At 49.0% G+C, this 18854-nt stretch overlaps 1 protein-coding gene across 1 annotated transcript in view; it reads right to left on the bottom strand.

Annotated features, from left to right (window-relative positions):
- Window positions 1–18854, bottom strand: part of SH3PXD2A (SH3 and PX domains 2A) — a 214242-nt gene that overhangs the window by 159661 nt on the left and 35727 nt on the right. Inside the window, 1 exon segment of the mRNA XM_025039155.1 lies at window positions 11920–12000. Within this exon segment, the coding sequence (XP_024894923.1) occupies window positions 11920–12000 (81 nt within the window).

Below are 18854 nucleotides of genomic sequence, written 5' to 3'. Positions count from 1 at the left end.
CAGGCATCTCAACTCCAGCCCATACACCAGCCTCATGCTTCCTGTTTGGTTTTTTTTTTTCTTTTTTTTTAAAGGTATATCTGAATGTGGTCCATTTAGCCCCAGGGACCACCCCCCAAACCCAGCCCCGGCCCAGCCCATTCCTAGCCTCCTCCCCAGCCCCACCCTCAGCACTGAGCTCAGACTTCCAGTGTGGCTGAACTGGCCACTTTGTTCTGCTGGGCACCAGATAAACGCTCTTTAATTAGCAGACGGAGCCAAACCCTGGCCGACATTTGGGGCTGTCTCCTAGCCAGCCCAGGATCACTCATTCATTACGGTTTGGGGGTGCCCAAGACCCTTCTGTGGCTGGGACAATGTCCCCCTAGCCCAGGCTGGACAGACATGGTGTGCCCAGGGGATCACGTGGAGCCCCTGCCTCCTCCAGAAGGGCCAGAGGCAACAACGAGAAAGACTGCTGCCATAACGATGCTCCCTAGCTGCTCCAGGCTCGGCGGGGAAGGCTCCAGAGTCTTACCTCCTGGAAACCTCACAACCACTCTCTGGGGCAGCTTCTGCAATTAGAGCCATTCTGCAGATGAGAAGGCGGAGAGTCTGGGAGGTTAGGTAACTTGCCCTGGGTCTCAGCTGGTAAGAGGTGGGGCTGAGGCGCACACCCACAGGAGGGGCGGGGAGGGGGAAGGGAGTCGTCTGATAACAAAGCCTGAGTTTTCCATCATCGAGAGATACTGCCCCACTTGGAAAGTTGGGAATTTGGCACCAGAATCCTACAAGCTCTTCTGGAGAGCCTATTGTTACCCAGCTGCGGAGGCCTCTGAGGAATCTAAATTCTTTTTTCCTGGGCTCCAGCTGCATTGAGGATACGAAGGAAACAGAGCCGATTCTCCAACAACTCCTACAATGGCCTGGTCCGAGGGAATGTCCTATGATATAGGAATCGTGGCCCCGACAATCAGCTGGTAGCTGAGGTCCAGCCAGGGTGGCCGGCTGCTGGTGAGGGGAATCATTGCAGCAGCTGACATCTGTGGGACACCCAGCTGGTGGCAGTTTGCCTGCTGGAGGGAAGAACAAACTTTTTCCTCAAATAAGCCACAGCTCAGGCTCCCACAGCACATCCTGGCTGTCCTATGTGCCTGGTTCCGTAAGAGTTAAAGCTAAACCAACTGTTGCCACCGGGAGGGACTGCGGGGTGGGGGTGGGGGGGTGATACAGGATGCCAAGACCTCCAGGCCCCAGATCTGGGAGCTGCCTCGCCAAGCCGGCTAGGATGCCCCCGGCACACGGGCCTGATGGCAGAGGTCTGCGCCTCGGGCAGCTCACCCATTCTGTGCCATCTGCCCTGATTCTTCTAGCAGCTGGTGGCTCCAGCTCAGGCGCTCTACCCAGGACAACCCTGACTTTTCTTCTCAGGGTCCCCAGTAACAAACCTGGTGCCAGACATGTAGCTGGCATTCCTCCAAAGGTGCCAGGATTGGCTTGACATTTTCTCCTGAGGTAATGGAGTGACTTAGTCACAGCTGAAGGCTTCACAAAATGTACTGTATGTACGCACACATACACAAACACACACACACACGACACTCACCTGGCCACCACCAAAGATCTTCCTTCCCTTCATTCTCCAGTTTGGAGGGGGACACTGTCCCCCAACCTGCTTTCCAGCCAACTTTCTTGTTGGTTACTGAAAGAGGGGCAGGTGGGGACCCAGTGGGGTCAGAGCCGTTTTCTGGGTTGGACCTTTGGGTCAGGGACCAAAGGAGGAGGGAGGTGACAGAGCAGCAGCTGCACTCCAGGGCCTCCCAGACGTGACACCCAAACACACCCTGACATGACACCTTTATGCTGGGAAAACAAGGCGCACAGCCCTGGGTGGCGTGGCCTGACTCAGACACTGGCAGAGCTGGGTTTTATTATCCAACAAGAGAGGCAGGCGGTGGTGGGCAGGACATGTGGGCTGAGCTCCAGGAAGCAGCCGATCCCGTGAAGAAGACACTGCTGTGCACCTTTCTGGGTGCTGGAGAGCAATCTACTCTCTGCACAGGCAGCTTCTCTCCAGGGAGGGTGTGACTCCCTCGTCCCACGGGGAGCTCCTTCGGTGATGCAACAGGGGCTTCCTGCCCTCCTCGGCTAAAAATAGGAAGAGGATTTCTGCATGGGAGGCTAGAATTCCAGATTGGAATGAACTGGAAGCTAGACTGCTTGAGTTCCAGCCCTACTGTCGCTTGCTGTAATTTAGACAAGTCACTTCTCTTAGAGGGCCTCGTTTCGTCAGCTGTCAAGTAAAGGAAACAGACTACGTCAGAGGGTAGCCACTAAGTGTCATCTCAAGGTGTCATTGCCAATCGATAGGTAATGTCTTCCTGAAGATAGGTAGATATATAGATATAGATATAGATATAGATGTAGATATAGATATAGATATAGATTTTTTTTTTTTTTTTGAGAAAGATTCTGAGACCATGTCTGGGCTCATGGTTGATGAACAATATCTGCCATGGGCACAGAATGGAGATATGCCACGATCAATCAATGACGTCTGTTGTGGGCATGAGACTGGGGAGTGGCCCCGTGAGTGTCAGGCACGCATCATCCTGGTAGATGATCTCTAAGGGACTTCCAGTTGTAAAACTAACAATTCCACCCCTGATTCCCCAGTGGATGTAGTTAATGCTGGCTGCCAAGCATGTACCCCCATATTTTGATATTGGCACACAACTGACTTCTCTCCCAGAAGAGATGTTCTCATGAGCCCTTCAGGACAGTCACTGGGGGAGCATGCAGCCCCCTAAGCTCCCCGTGCTCACACTCATGAGACTTCACTCAGAAGGTCAGAGCCAATGAGCAGTACCAAGGTTTAATACCCGGAGGACATGCCAGGTTCTCTTATAGTTTTCCCCAGTGTCTACAGTGGCTTTCCCACCATGTCAAAAATCCCACCCTGGCCCCAGGGAGACACTGAGGGCAGAGATGGCTCCTGACTTCCCAATGCACAAGCAAGGTTCTCACGTAACAGGGCCTCTGTCCGTTGGGATTTCCCTGGAGGCATGTGCCTGGATCACCAACAGGCCATTTGCCAAAAGCACACAGGTACCAAAAAAAGAGCTCACAGACTGAGAACTCATCTGTACAAGAAAAAATTAATTGCCCAGGCACACCTGCAGGGGGGTGAGTGTCAGACAAGCTTTCCTCCTCTTCCTCTCTCCATATCCTTAGGTTCTGCCCAGTGGGAAGTACGGCAGGCCCCACCACAGGTGCTTCTCAGGGGCCCAGCTCCCCTCTCTGGGGCTTATCTCCCTTTATGCACAGAAGAGCGGAGGCCCTCCCTCGCAGACTCTGCTGCCGCCCCTCCTCCCATCACCTCTCTCCGTCTGTTTTGGACCTGGGAGGCTCCTTGTGCACAAGGTTACTCCTACATCCACCGGGATGGGGGAACTGCATAAGAGGGAGGTCACTGTACAGACCGCGCTAACTCCATCTGCTTAGAGAAGGCAAAAAACCACTTAGTGCACTCCAACTGGGATTCCCAGTCAGTGGTCCTCAGCTTTCCATCCTGAGACACCTTGCCGCTGCCCGCCTCCCCAACACTCCTGGAGAACAGACGCCCACAGCCCTCCCCCGCCCCCAGTCTAAGGGGAGGGGAAACCTGCCCTAGAATTTCCAGGAGCTACCAGAATGCCCACAGGGCTCCCTGGAGACTGCCTGTGTTCTATCAGACACCTGAAGCCTCCTTCCAAGAGCAAGGAAGCACTGTCCACCAATAATTACTTTTTAAAAAGCAGTGTTTTCCTAACAGAGCTGCTGGGAGGAAAGTGGGTTGATAATTACGCTTCGGAGGTGAAAGTGTTTATCTGGAAAACCCTTACCATCACCACCTGCCTCTCCCACTTGAAGACAGATGACTGTGTGGTGAAGGTGAAGTCTGTGTAAATGGGGCATAAGAAGAATCCTCTGCCTTCAGGTAGAGTGAGGATATCCAGCTATGATCTCTTGGAGTTAAGTTTCTAAGGACCGAATTGATGAGGTTTCAGCTTCCTTGTCTAGAGTCTCCATGCCAGTCACTATTCCAGCTTTCTTTATATGGGTTGTCTCATTTTATTCTTACTATTACCCATGAGGCAGGTATTTCCTATTATCCTCGTTATACGGATGAGAAAACCGAGGTACAGAGAGGTTGAAGAACTCACCAAAGGTTATATGCAATGGTTATAAGTGCTGGAGGGGGTCTTGGAACCCAACGATCCTGGCCCTGGAGTACCTGCCCTTAAGAGACACTGCACTCCATGGCCATGCAACTCTGAGTGTGTTTCGTCATGACACAAGAACAACCACCCAAGTACTTCTTGCCCCAATATACAGTTCATGTGTTTTGAGCGATATCTGAATACAAGATTCTAATTTAATGAGCTACTGTGGGAAGGTCCCTGAAATTTGTAGTAATGGGTTCTAACCAGTGACATTCCATAGAAATGATCTAGAATAATGGTTCAGGAAATATGAGGTAATGCGATTTTAATAATTATTTTAATTTTCTTGCTCTTGTTAGATACGTTCTTAATGTCTGTGTTTTTTCTTATCTGTGTGTTTTCTGTCCCATTTACAGTAACGATCATGAGGGACATATTTTATTTTAGACCTCCCATTTCCCCTACCTCTCTCATAGGTGTCTTTTTAATTAGTAAATATCAATGTTCAAATTATATATGAATACATTCTTTTTTTTAAAAAAAAGTAACATTACAAATAAGGCTAAGGTTCCTCTCTGACTGAGTCACTCCTGCCACTGATGTCCCCAAAACACTTCCAGAGATACCTCTATTACCAGTTTGGAGGGGATCCTTTCAGATCTTTTAAAAATGTTCATATTTATGCTATATATATAGTTGAAAAAGATATATCTTAGTGTTGCTTTTACATAATTGCTATCACACTATAGATATTGTTTTGAAACTTGCATTGGTCATTAACATTTCTTGGAGATCCATCCACAAAATCGAGATCGACTTCATTTGTTTTGACTCTTGTATAAAGTGGTATGAGAATACCCCAGTTTACTTAGCAATCCTCTCTGAATGGTCATTGAAGTTGTTTCCCATTTTCTCCATGGCAAACGACATGAGGCTTTCTGCGCCTTATTGGAACTGATGACTGACCTCAGTCAAAGCCAAAGTTCTCCTCTGTCCAGGGCATGTGAGCAATCACAGTGACCCACAGCTCACCATACTACTGAAGCTAGAACAATACCAAGCACTAAAACTCTCTCAAATGCTTGCTACAAAATTGTTCTTAGAACTTGGCAATTGTTCTAAGAACCAGGCTTTGGTCCCCTTGCCATTAGTTTAAGGTCAATGATCTCAAGCAACACAGAGTTTGCCTTGATGATCAAAAGACAGAGCCTGCAGGAGAGACACTCACCCCACTTTTTCCACTCTCAAATTGATCCCTGGCACACACCAGGATCACCCCAGTTTGACCTCAGCTAAAGTCTGCTCTGGACATCAAATCAAACTAAAGCTCCTCTCAATTTGATGAATAGAAAATTAACACAAATGTTTACCTGCGAAGTAAAGGACTTAGAACTCTTCTAATTCTAAAAATGCAGTGATCCTGTAACTCTCCATAAATGACATCATAACACGCCCACACATACGTACACATCCATTCCAAGGCCAGTTATTGATGATTTGGGATTATAGTTTTATTCGCCCATCATCAGCCCAGCTACTTGAAAGCTAGAAAATGAGTGTGACCCTGGGTGGGGTGAGTGAAGAGTCTGAAGAGATGAATAAGGAAGAGAGAGAAAAGCTCTTCAAAATACATTAAGTTCTTTGGAGCAAATAAGCAAACCTGAACAACCTTCTTGACTCCATTTTCTAAGCAGTGTGTGGGGAGCTAAAGGGCCTCTCTTGCCTCTGATCAAATATTGACCCTGTGCACTTACTGGCTGGAGTTCAGACTAAAGGGCCAGCAGCACCATGGAGCCAATGTTTGCAGAGCAATTACTGCTGCAGTAATTGCCTTGTAGGTCAGATTGTGAAACAACCTTCGATGGAGCCTTCCGGTCCTTCCTCAGAGGGGCCAGGCCTTGGGGGAGATCCTTCACAGTGAAGGAGCTGTGCAAGGAAATTTAGAGAGGCTGAAAATGTGGTCCAGCTGCCAGTGAGAAGGCAACTTAAGAGCATCTGTGGCCCTTCACCCTCCTCCTTCTCTCCTTAACTGCTCCTCCAAATAATCCAAGCCCTTTTAACTAAACAGGCCTCAACATCAGACCTTGTCCTGGCCAGCTCCCTCTGGGACAGGTCCCTTTCCTGGTCAGATAGGACTGAGTGGTGGATTGTTTTTAGAAGAAACCAATTTCCTCTCAAAGAACAAGAGCCTCTCCTCTCCCTGTCCTCAACTTGACATCTGAGATGCCCTTCTTAGAAGCCCTCTCTAGTAACCGACCTGGTTTCCAGGAGAGATGTTTGAAATACTGTTGAATTCTAATTGCTCTATCGATGGGACAAACCATGGTAGAGTATAGTCTCCCTCTTTCTGCTGGGGCCCTAGAAAATTTTAGAGGGCAACTGGGAAGGGACTAAGACATGGCAGAATACTCTGGGGTTGACATAAGGCCAGATCAAGCCTGTTTGTGTCCCGGATGGTCTAAAGCAGCATAGTTCCACTTAACTTGGGATGACGGAAATGTTCTACTCTGCTCAATACCTAGCCACTAGCCACTGTGGCTATGAAGCACTTGCAATGAAGCGAGTATGTCCAAGAAACTAAATTTAATTTTTAAAAATCAACTAAACTTAATTTTTTAAAATTTAATCTTTAAAATGTTTAATTAATTTAAATTTAAACTTAAATAACCACATGTAGCTACTGACTACTGAGTGGGACAGCACAGGTCTAAAGCCTCCATACCCAGTGCCTCCCAATGGGCAGGAAGAGGGGCTGGATTCAGTGCACAGCTCCTTGTGTGTAAAGGAGGCAGAACCACTGCCTCTGAAGGCTCAAGGCAGAAGATACAGGGAGAGAGGAAGGTTTGGGGTCCTATCTTGGTGCCCATGAAAGGACTTTGGGAGTGAGGGGAGTTGCGAATGACCAATCAAGTTATTAGAATTGTATATGTACATTCGTGCATTTGTCTGGGGAGAAAGTCTTGCTTTCATTAGAAGCACAAAAGAATCCCTGATCCCTCAAAAGTATCCCTTGATCCCCAAGATAAAATAACTCATTGATCTGCATTGATCTGTTAGATAAAACTTACTTCTTCGGGAAAGCCTGCCCTGATCCCAGAGTATAAGGTTTCCCTATAATATGTCTATGGTGCCTTTCTTTGTAGCATTTGTAATAGTATAAAAGAATATATATGTGTTTTTAACTGTCTTCCCTCACTAAGCTATAAGTCCCATAAAAGCAGTTACCACATCTGCTTTTGCTCATCAATAAATCCCTGGAGCCTGGCATACTGCCTGGGACACAGAAAGCAGGCATTAAGATTGGACGGATTGAGGTCGATGGATGGATGGACAGACAGAAGGAGGCAGGCAAGCAGGCATAAATGAATGAACAAACTAAGAAATAAATTAGGGACATACTTTACCCTGATAAGTATAATTCTCAAAGAACAACCAAATCCCTCCGAACTGGAGTAGAAGTGTGTGGCTATATCACTCTAGGCTGCTATCACCAATCAAAACCATATGGGCATCTTCTTTGTTCCCCGCTCCCAAGAAGAATGCTCCTTCCTTCCCCTTCGTCCCATAGCATGTTGCTTGTACCTAAATCTACTATATATTTCATCTACAGTAGACTTAATTGCTTAAAAGTCTACTTCTCCCGCCAAATATGGACTCCTGTAAGGAAGGAACCTTGTCCTCAGCCGTGTTCTGCCCTACAATACTGAAAATGTGTGGGAGGCCTTAGCATAGGCCAGTCCACTCTTACCCCGAGCCAGCCTTGCTTATTCATCTTTGTATCTGCACCCTCACCACTCACAGCCACAGCAAGGCTGACAGATTGAGCAAGTGAAAATGCAGGACACACAATAAAAGTTGAATTTCAGATATACAGTGAAAAGCTTTTTTAGTATAAGTATGTCTCATGCAAGATCTGAGACATACTAAAAAAAGTATTCATTGTTTGTCTGAAATTCAAAATTAACCGGACATCTTATATTTATCTGGTGACCCCAATCCCGGGTAGCCAGTATGAAGAGTGTGAGTGGTGGGGGTAGACAGGAAACACCAAGATAAATGATCTGCCCTGTACAATGAGAAGGCTTCAGATAAGTGTGGAATGAGCAGTTACCAGGTTATCTGTGGTTCCTCTCCCCCAACACCATGAATAGCTCCCCAGTGCTTCACCAGAGTTCTAAGTGCCATGAGTCACATCAAAGAGATACTGTCTCTCCAAGCACAACCTCCCGCTCTTGCCTCCCCATTGCCTGCTGCCCACTCAGGGCCAGTTGCCCTGGTATATGCCGGGGATTTTTCAACCCTAAGGATCTCCCCAGAGAAGCACACGCAAAGCAAGTAGGCCCTGGCAGGAGCTTTGAAGATGATTACCCGGAGTGATGCTCAGCTTCAAATCTTAGTTTGCACATGGGCTGGGGACATGAGTGCTGTCCTGATGTGGAAGCTGCAGTGGAGAGAGATGGAAAAACCAAGATCTGTGACAGCATCCTTCATATGCTTCCTGGCCTTGCAGCCATGGAGCCTGAAGGGCAGGGCACGGCTGATCAGCTCCAGGTTTGCTCGACAGAGGGAGAAGGACACTAGAGGTACCTGAGCTATTCCAAGCGGAACTGGATCTGCACATACCCCATGGCCCTCAGCCCAGGGCCAGAGGAGGTTGGGACTGCTCGGCATCACTTTGCACACGATTCCTGGGGTTACATAAGAGAGGTGGGAGGCCAGGGCTTCCTTGTGGCTCCCTGACCTCCACCAGGAGCAAAAGACACTATTTGAAGAAGCAGAAATAAGAGAAGCAAGTCTGGGGACAAGGGAACCAACCTGTGGGAGGGAAAGGACCTAGGAGTCACTCAAAGGGGTGCGCAGGCCCACTGCTATTATCTGAACACTGTATATAAACCCCTGAATGATACCCAGGTAGTACGAGATGTGAATGTCAATGATCTGAACTGGTTCAGCTCAGTAGTTCTTCACTGGGGGTCCATAAGGGTTGTCTGTGAACATCTGTACATACATGTTTTTTTTCTGAGGAGAAAGGGGTGACTAGTAGCCAGAAGGCCCAGAACCTCGAGTCAGTAAAGCCAGCATAGCGGCTTCCCCCAGGCTGGCTTAGTCAGCTCGGGCCTTGCAGAGCTCCAAGGTGGGGCTCTGCTGACAACAAGGGGAGCAAAATGACTCTGAGAGCAGTCACCTGTGGGCCCCACCCCGACTCCCGACACACTCCTGCCCTGTCCCAGTAGCCAGTTCCAGAGAGACCCTGCGGCGTACAGGATTCTGAACACTCTGGCACAGCCCAGGGCACAGAGCAGCCCCTCGGCACCGAGTGAAGCTGAGGGAGGAAAACAAGAAAGCTACACTCTGAGAGGAGGAGGCGCTAAGCCCCAGCCCCTTCAACTGCAGCCCGGCATGCTTGTCACTCGCCAACACTACCAGACAACCTAGGGGGTAACTTACTAGATCACCACGTGTCAGGAAAAATGTGGAGTCACTCATTTAATCCTCACAACAACCCTACCAGGAGGGTACTATTCCAATCTTCATTCTACAGATGGGAAAACAGAGCCTCGAGAAGCCATGGAACCTGTCTGGAGTTACACAGTGACAGAGCCGGTAACCAGTCCTAGGCATTGTGTCTCCAGTTAGAGCCTAAGCTCTAACTCTCTCACACAGCCTCTCACGAAGCTGAGTTCTGAGGGCCACCAGTGACCAGAGATGGAGCTGGCAATGCCATATTAAAACCAGGGACCCTGATGAATAAGAAAGGCTTTCTCAAACGCATGCGACTAAAAGTCATCACGTCATGAGTTCTGTAAAATGGGTTCGCAAAGATGCTATGATGGTCTCCAAGGTTAAATTCCAGAGAACCATCTCAAGCCTCTTCGGAACTGCATCTACAGGGTGCTGATGACCCACGTGGTCCGGCCTGGCCATGCTCGTGGCTAGGGCCAGCACATCGTACAAGCTACTCCATGACATGTGTCCCCTCCCAAAACACGGGAAGTGAGCCCTCCACGCGAGGGAGAAGTGGGGCGGACCAGCCTTCCTTTCCTGTGAGATTCCGAAACTCGGGAGGGGGTGGGGGAGCAAAATGGAAAGAGGGGAAGAAAAGTTCTGATTTGAGAGTTTCCACGGGCTCTCAGGCCCCCTCTGGCTCATCAATGAGTGCTTTCAGGGTTCTCTCACCCTAACTAAGTTATCATTTCCTGTCCAGCACACTATACCCATTGATAGGGTATCAGCAAACCCCACCAGTTTATGCCAGAAAAACCCAAGGAGATTGGACAGGAACTGAGGGGGAAAGAGGATGAAGGCAGGAGGAGGGTAAGGAGTGGCTTTTAATCCCATATTCAATGGGATATTCGATACCATGTTGTTAAATGAAGAGAGGATTTATAATACAGGAAGCTGGCTCACCTCTGGCTCATTTCAAAGGTATAGCAATAAGAACAATGGGCTAAAATCGGGTACTTGAAGGCAAATATGTAGGCACGGCCTCTCCAAGATGACTCAGTACCAAAGGCCTGAACAGCAAGGAGTGAACCTTGGTTGTGAAAGCCAGGCGTCTCTTCTTTATGTTTTTATTGGCCTAAACCAGGTTCGCAGCCCTAAGGAAGAATCTAGAACCTCTTGGGGCCTTCCCTTCCTGGTGTAGGTTGCTGCCCAAGCTGCAATGATTCTGCCTTCTCCAGTGCCTCCCTCTGACACACACAGGTGGCTTCCCTAGTGACCACGTCTATACTACATGACCCTCTTACTCTGGGCCATATTCATTGGTCCAGAGGGGGCACCAGACCGAATTGGGCCAAAGTCTTCCCGAGGATTTTTCAATTTGGAATTGGGAGAGAGTCGGTGTCTCTGCTGTTGGGAACCACAAGATGAGACATGTGGGCACTGTTGACAGCCAAGTTCCTTAGAATATGAGGTAAAAGAAGCTGAAGACAGTGCCCAGAGAGAAACAGAGATGAAACAGGGAGAGCGACCTGGTTGCAGGTATTCCTGGAGCCCACTGCCTCACTCCCCTTTACGCCATCTAGTCGACTGCATAAGTGTCCCTGGAATATCCTTCTCAACCAAGTCTCCTTTTTGGCTGAAGTGTAAAACTATCATTTGTAACCCAAAGAGGCCAAACCAGATTAGTTGGCATCAAGGGAGGTATTCGCGACGGAGCTGCGGGATCCATACCACCACGCCGCTTTGTGAACACGCCTGTGTACATTAGACAGACACACGTAAACAAACAGAGCAGCAAGAGCCTTATTCGGTTAGACAGACACAGTGGTATGCCCAGTTTGTGTCTGCAGTTCAAGAAGTTGCTTGTTTTTTTGTTTCGATCTTTTCCGTGTGTTTGCTTTTCTTTGCCTGCAATGACATGGTGGCTTGTGCCTCACCCTGGATGTTTACCGACACATCTGCTCTCACACACAGCACCCGTAGCCGTCCTCCACCTCTCCACCCTGGTTTCCTACCCTCCAGGAGAAGGAGGGTGACAAAGCATGACTGTTAAGACCATCTGAGGAACCCCACAAAGCCTCAAGTGTCTGCCTGCAATATCTCAGGCTGAGCGAAGCCCTGTTCGGCCATCAAGGCTCCTCACCTGTCTCTCTGCTCTGACCTAGACTCTGAATCTGGGAGCTCTGCTGGAGATTCTCTGGATGAGTGAGGACGTGAGCGAGGCCAGCCTGCCAGGGACTCAGGCCACTGAAGGTAGAACTGGGCACCACCTGAGCTCAGACCAACTCACCTGCAGGTCAAAGAACTTGCTGTACCTCCGGTAGATGGTCTGGGATGTGGAGTCGGACCAGGTCACGTTGATGATGTATACCTGTGAGGTAAAAATAAGAGCGAGGGATTGAGTGACTAAGGCTGGGCTTCAAGTGGTACCAGGCATCAATTAACACGACTGTGGGTGCCTCATGGCTGGGACCATTCTTTTTCTCATCTTTGTTCCCAGGGCCTAGCACAGTGTCAGCTACACATAGATGCCATGTGTGTGTGTGTGTGTGTGCGCGCGTGTGTGTGTATCTATGTCTGTACCTATATCTATATCTATATCTATATGTATATATGTATATATATGTGTTTAAATACAAACATCTAGAAGGGTGTTCAATAAAATACTAAGGATGATTGTCTCAGGAGGGTAGAATTACAAGTGTTTTAATTTCCTTTTCGTTCATATGCACTTTATACAATGAACATAAAATTGGAGTTGTTAAAAAAAAAAAACAAACAAAACATGAGCAGCTAATTTCCACTGGGTCTCGAACTTTAGAGTGAATGAGGATTTGCAAGGGGCCTTTCACAATTGCAGATGCCAGGGCCCTGCCCCCTGAAACTCTGCATTAGTCGATCTGGGTTTTGGGGGCTCACCTGTATTTTATTTATTTTATTTTTTAAAGTCTTTATTTTCACAAATTAGTTTCAAGTTCACAGCAAAATTGAGCCGAAGGTACAGAGTTCCCTTTTCCCCTCACACACGCGCAGCCTCTCCCACCAACAGTCCCCACCAGAGTGGTACGTTTGTTACCACTGGGCATCCATAGTTTTAGGAGACCACACCAGGGCATCCTGCCACAGCTGATCCTCAGAACTCACTTTGAAAAGCACTCGGAAGACCACAGCATTTCAGACAGGTGTGATTCGTCTCTATATCCCCAAGTCTTAGTTCAGTGTCTGGCACAGAGCAGGTGCTCTAAACATTTTGCTCCACTGAACAAGCAAACTGACCCGCTGGATGAGACGCACATTTGCAGGAGAGATGTTAGCGCATAGAAACTGGTAAACTTATCAGAAACGAAGGCATCTCAGGGCCCCATTTCCAATGTCATGCCAGTTCCCAGGGTCAATCGGGCTCTCCCAGGCTGTTACCTCCAACGGCTCTGGATGGCCCCCTTGCCTAGGAGGTGGGCAGGACTGCTGGCTGGCGAAGAAAAGTCCCCTGCTCCCACCATTTCTGTCCCCTTTATCTGAACCCACACCAAACATACACCCTCCTGAGAGAGGCCTCAGTTAGAAGGAGGGGTCCCCTCACACAGTTTCAGGGCTATTCTGTTGAACTTCACCTCCGGTGCCCGCTATGAGGACTGTAGGTACAGGGGAGAGCAGAGCACTGACTTGACACGAGCGACACCTCTGCCCTGCTTCTTCCCTCAGAAGAGCCAGAGTGACTGTGGTTGACGACAGTGGTTCCCTTGCCAAGACATCCATCAGAATCGCCTGGGGAGCTTCGTTAAAATTCAGATTCCTGGCCTCTGCCTAGTGATTCTGATTCAGTGGTCTGGGGGACTCCACTAGTGAGAAGAACAAAGTGGGCGGAGAAGCCAGACGTCTCAGCCACTGTGAGAAGGAAGGAGCATTAGCATAAAGGCATTTAGATACCTTGGCATCAGGGTGGCTGGCTTCCCCACGGGGCAGGGCTGTCTGAGTCTGCTCAGGCTGCCGTAACAAATTACCATTGACTGGGGGGCTTCAACAACAAACATTTATTTCTCACAGTTATGGAGGCTGGAGGTCCAAGACCAAGGTCCTTGGTGAGGACCTACTTCCTGGCTTGTATATGGCCACCTTCTTGCTATACCCTCACGTGGTGGAGAGAGAGGGCTCTAGTCATTTCCTCTTCTTATAAAGTCACTAATTCCAGTATTGGGGCTCCATCCTCATGATCACATCTAAACCTAATCATCTCTCAAAGGCCTCAGCTCAGACACCATCACATTGGGGATTAGGGCTTCAATGTGTGACCTTTTTTGGGGGGTCTGAGCACAAACATTCAGTCTATAGTAAGGGTTTTGCACACAGGAGTGTGAGGCTTTCTGTTTGGTCGCTCAGTTAACAGCCAGGAAGACAAGCTCTGAATCTAGTCCCTTCTCTCCTCTTATCTCTAAGTCATAAGTTAGCCTTGTTCAGGGTGGAGCGTTTGTTCTGAAATGAACATAAAATAAAAGGTTACTACTTTCACAAGCCCCAAATAAACTATTGACTATTATTATAATAAGTAGGTAGGGACAGGCGACACTTTATATCATGTAAACATATATCTCATATGATAAATTGTAGAAACCATTTAGATACTGGTTACTACAGGTCAGCACAATGTAAAACATTCATATGCATTAGCTCATTTAATCCTCAGCTCAGTGAAGTAGCCACTATTGTTATCCTCATTTTGTACAGGAGGAAGCTGACGTTCAGAGAAGCTAAGTTACTTGCCCAAGGTCACGTAGCTAGCAAAATGCAGAGCAAAGGACTTGAACCCGGGTCTAGCCGAATCCAATCCTCATGCTCTTCACCACACTGGACTACCCTTCTATGCGTAAATTTAAGAATATTTTCTCTGACCAAGTAGTTTTATATTTAAATCAAACTACATGATCAGAACTGAATGACATATTTTTAAATAAAGCTATAGATGATCTGAAGAGTCCATACACTCCTTGCCTAGGGGGTGAGCCTAGAGGAACATGGAGGAGTCAGGTCAATTCTGAGAGCCCAAGACCAAGAAGAGACAGAACCCGGGGCCCAGACAGAAGTCAACGGTTAGGAATGCTACAAAACCAGACTAACACAGAGGAAACCCTCATAATCAATTGGCTGACTGTGGCAGGATGCTCTGAGATTTTCACAGGGGTCATAACCCACCCCATCCCCCCTGCTGACTCCCAGCTCCTTGACTCCCAAATCCCGCCAGCTACATCTCTCCTCCCACCTGCATCTGCCCTTCCAGCAGGTCCCAGGTGGGGAGCAGATGCTATGCAAGACCAGGTGCTGCCTTCCTGACCTCTGCCCAGGCAGATGCACTGTTAGGAGGCCCCGTGGCAGTGCCCTCCCAGGAGAGAGCCCGTACTCACTAGCCGGCTATGAGACAGCAGCCGTTCTCTCCGGCCAACCAAGTGGGGCCCAGAGGAAGGGCTTTGCTGGGGCTTAAAATAACCCGTGCCCCACCCTCCCTAGTAATTAGGGGCTTCCCTCCGCCTCCCAGGGGGGCCTCTGGCAGCTGGGAAGCCTCTTTTTTGCAGATGAGAAACCTAGGACCTAGGACAGTGATTAGCTAGGGAAGAGCCCCTCCTGGGTTTTACTCTTAGGACCCTCCTTATTGGCTGTGAGACCTCAGCCCAGCCTCTCAGGCCCTCAGGCTCCTCCTCTGTTGGATGAGCACAGAATTTAGAATTGCTGGAACTGATCCACTGACTGGTTATCATTGCAGGTGTGCTTACCTGGTTAGTGGAAGAGCTGGGATGGGAACCCTGACCTCCCAATTCCCAGTCTACGATTCAACAGCCCATGACCAGAGCATGCCGCCCTTGTAAAAGACCCTTCCCCGTTACTCTTCAAAATAGTTGAAAAGTCACAGGGAGTTGTCTCTGTCTAACCCTTGACCCGAACCCACACCAAAGACACACTCTGTGGAGAAATAGCCAGAGGGCAGGGGTAAGGCGAGAGCTGTCCATGTGGCCCTGGTAAGCACCACCAGGACAGGACACAGCCATGCTTCCCCCCAAAACATATTTATTTCCTTGCCTGGCAAAGGATTTCTCCTGTTAACATCTTGCATTCCATTTCCTGTGCAGAATGAACACGAAGGTGACTCATGTGTGTGGGTGGGGAAATGAACCCCTATTCCCAGGTTCTCCCAAACCTCTGAGATTTGCTAGAGGCCCCCCGAACCTGCCATCCTGGACAGTCTAAACTCTGAGCTGAGGAAACAGTCAGAGACCTTCTTGGAATTGAGCCCAGAGATCCGAGGACAGTCTCCAGGCCCCTTTATCTCAAGTGAGCAGGAGGTACCTCTGCTTTCTTGCAAACCCTGAATGTCCTAGATAATCTCTCCAGATGAGCAATGGATACACAAAATTCCAGCCCAAACCACACTCTCCCTACTCACCCCGCTCCATGTCAGGCTTTATCAAGCCTCCCTGAGCTGGCTCTGACGGCACTGGAAATCCTAGTGATAAACCACTGAGAAGGAGCAGGTGGAGGGGAAGGGGGACGGGGCAGGGGTCATCTGAGAAAGCCAGCTCTGTTTACTGGGCCTGCATCAGGGGGCCTGATAAACTGCTCTGGTCACAGGATCAGCCAAGATAACATTACCCAGCAGCTGGGTCACCCAGAAAGGTTTGAAGTTAAACATTCTGCTTCCACGCGCTTTACTTCGGTTTATGTTTCCCAGGTGGAGTTTCTCTTCCTTCTGGATTTAAAAGCCCATGGATTCTATTTCCCTGTCTCTGGCTATTTAGGCAGATGGCAGGCGTCTAGGAAGCTTCACTCTAGACCAGGGACTGCATCTAGCTTCCCCGCAGAGGAAGCCTCAGAGTCTGATGTCTTCTTGCCACGCTCACCCTCTTAGAGGCTCTCCACCACAGACACAGCTAAGGAAGCTCCCATCAGACACCCGCACGACGGCTGGGTCTCACCAGCCCACCCACTCGGAGGCCATCTTGGGCTGCTCTCCGTCTGCTCAGCTCATTAAGCCCAGAAATGTCTGAGGCTTCCGAGACTTCCACAGCTTCCAAGTCTTCTTCAACAAGAAAACAGCCTTGATGCAAATCAGACCTGCAGCGTAACGCCAGAGCACTGAGCATGAAGCCCGGCCCAGTTCCTGTGGAGGGATGTCCATGATTGGACCTGGGCTGAGACCAATTAATGACCCAAAGTTAGGGCCCGACCAGTCCTAGAAGGCGTAGGACCTGCCTGTGTTTAATTAGAAAGTGCCAGTAAGTACTTGTTGCTCCTTTTCCTGAAGAAAAGTACAGTTAGAGACAAGGAGTTAGGAACTGTGGAGGAAATGGTATATCTTTGCTAAGGAAGGCCTTCTTTTCCCTGGACCCCTGCCAGCTGCCCCTGACCCCAGGCCAAATGGAAACTCAATGACAATCTTCCTTCACCTACTCACGCCACTATATGGTGGGATCAGTTAGCTAGGAAGGGGGCTGTTGATTTAGGGAACAACCACCACTTAGAAGCCTGGACTTGGAGGGCGACCTCCACTCCAGCATGCACACGCACTGGTTGACTAAGGGTTAACAACCAGCTGGCAGAACCTTCCGCTCCTCCGATCACCCTATTCCAGGCTTTCTCTGGACCTCAGGTTTATGGAGCAGTCATAGTAAATACAGCATAAGTGAACCCCAGACCAGCTCTGGGAGGGACAGGGTGCATGCTGGCAGAATGGCCTTCCCAGAGCCATGGGTTCACCAGTCTCTTCCAAAACGCAGACACTGCCGGTGCAGACCCGGGCCAAATAGTCCTGCTCTGGGAGAAAGGGCTTTTTAAAGGAGCTCGGTGGAGGAGACAGTAAGCAGGCCTCTAGCCAGTATCGAACATCTTCAAGAGAGTTCCGCAGGTACCCATCACTCTCAGAAAACACCTGCCGCTGTTTTCACTCATCATGGGCCTCGGTTGCTTATTTAACTTGGAGGGTAGAGGGTAGGCCAGAGGATCTGAAGGAAGCCTCCATATCACTGGTGCCTCCATTTATTACTCTGCAAGATGGGGATAACAGGGGCTACCTCACTTTTGGGGTACGGCAAAGATTCAGTGAGCTAATCCTGTATCTCTTCACTAGAATGGAAGCTCCCAGAAGGTGGATCATGAAATGAACGTGGCATATCACTTTCAGCATAACGCTGCACCTGAGAGGTGCTTATTTTGTGTCTCCTAAATAAGTGAAGGAATAAGGCAACCAGCAAATGTCTAGTGAGTGCTTACTTTGTGCCTAGTTTTGTGCCAAGCTAAAGATGAAGCAAAGTCCCCAACCTCTAGACCCTTACAGCTCAGCTAGGGCAGCCAGACTCCCACTAACAAATCAAGTTGGGCACAGGGCGAGATGGAGTGATGGGGTGCCAAAAAGTGAGGCTCGGAGAGAACCAAAGGCAGTGTTGGCATCACAGAGAGGGAAGAAGGCTTTGAAAGCATTTGATGGGTTGAAATTTTAGCTCCAGCACTTCCCTGCTGTGTGAGCTTGGGCAAGCATCTTAGCCTCTCTGAGTCAGGGTTTCCTTAGCTGCAAAGTGTGGCTCACAATGGGAGCTTCCCCTTAAATGTGATGATGATGCACATGGGGTGCTCAGCATAGGATCTGGTACAGGATAAGTACCTAATGCACATTAGCTATTTAGACACCCAAGAAGAAGGAGGGGCCATTGGCCATGGAACAGGAATAGGGGTAGGAAGAGAGCAGGAAGTGGGCAACAGATGGGGACACGCACGCACGCATGCATGCACACACGCACACGCACGCACACGCACGCACGCACGCACGGAGTTGGTAGAACTACTACTAAGAACAAGACAGACTGAGAAAGAAGAAGAACAAAAATAACTCTGCTGCCTGGGCAGGGAGAAGACAATGGCCCTCCTCAGGAGCACCCTCCGAAAAAACTGGAGGGCTGTGGCAGGCCCCGCAGGGCAGAGGCTTTTCTTCCCTTCTTCTTTTATGTGTGTGTTTCCTGGAGGGGAAATGAGTGTATGAAGTAGGAGCTCCCGGGATTTACAACCCCTGTGTGGACCTCTAAAAAAGGTTCAAGCTGTCAAAGCTCTGTCCTTCCAGTCACCAGAACTAGAAGAGAAATAGAGGAAGAGTCTGTTTTTACAAACCTTTTTCTTATACCGCAAACTATTGTTTCTTTAGGAATAACAATAGTCACACCCATCCATTGAGCACTTACTAAGGTCCAGGCC

This window comes from Pteropus alecto, unplaced genomic scaffold (genome assembly GCF_000325575.1).
Source record: "Pteropus alecto unplaced genomic scaffold, ASM32557v1 scaffold177, whole genome shotgun sequence".
NCBI lineage: Eukaryota > Metazoa > Chordata > Mammalia > Chiroptera > Pteropodidae > Pteropus > Pteropus alecto.
The sequence above is the reverse complement of the archived record's forward strand: the minus strand, read 5'-3'. Positions and strand labels throughout refer to the sequence as shown.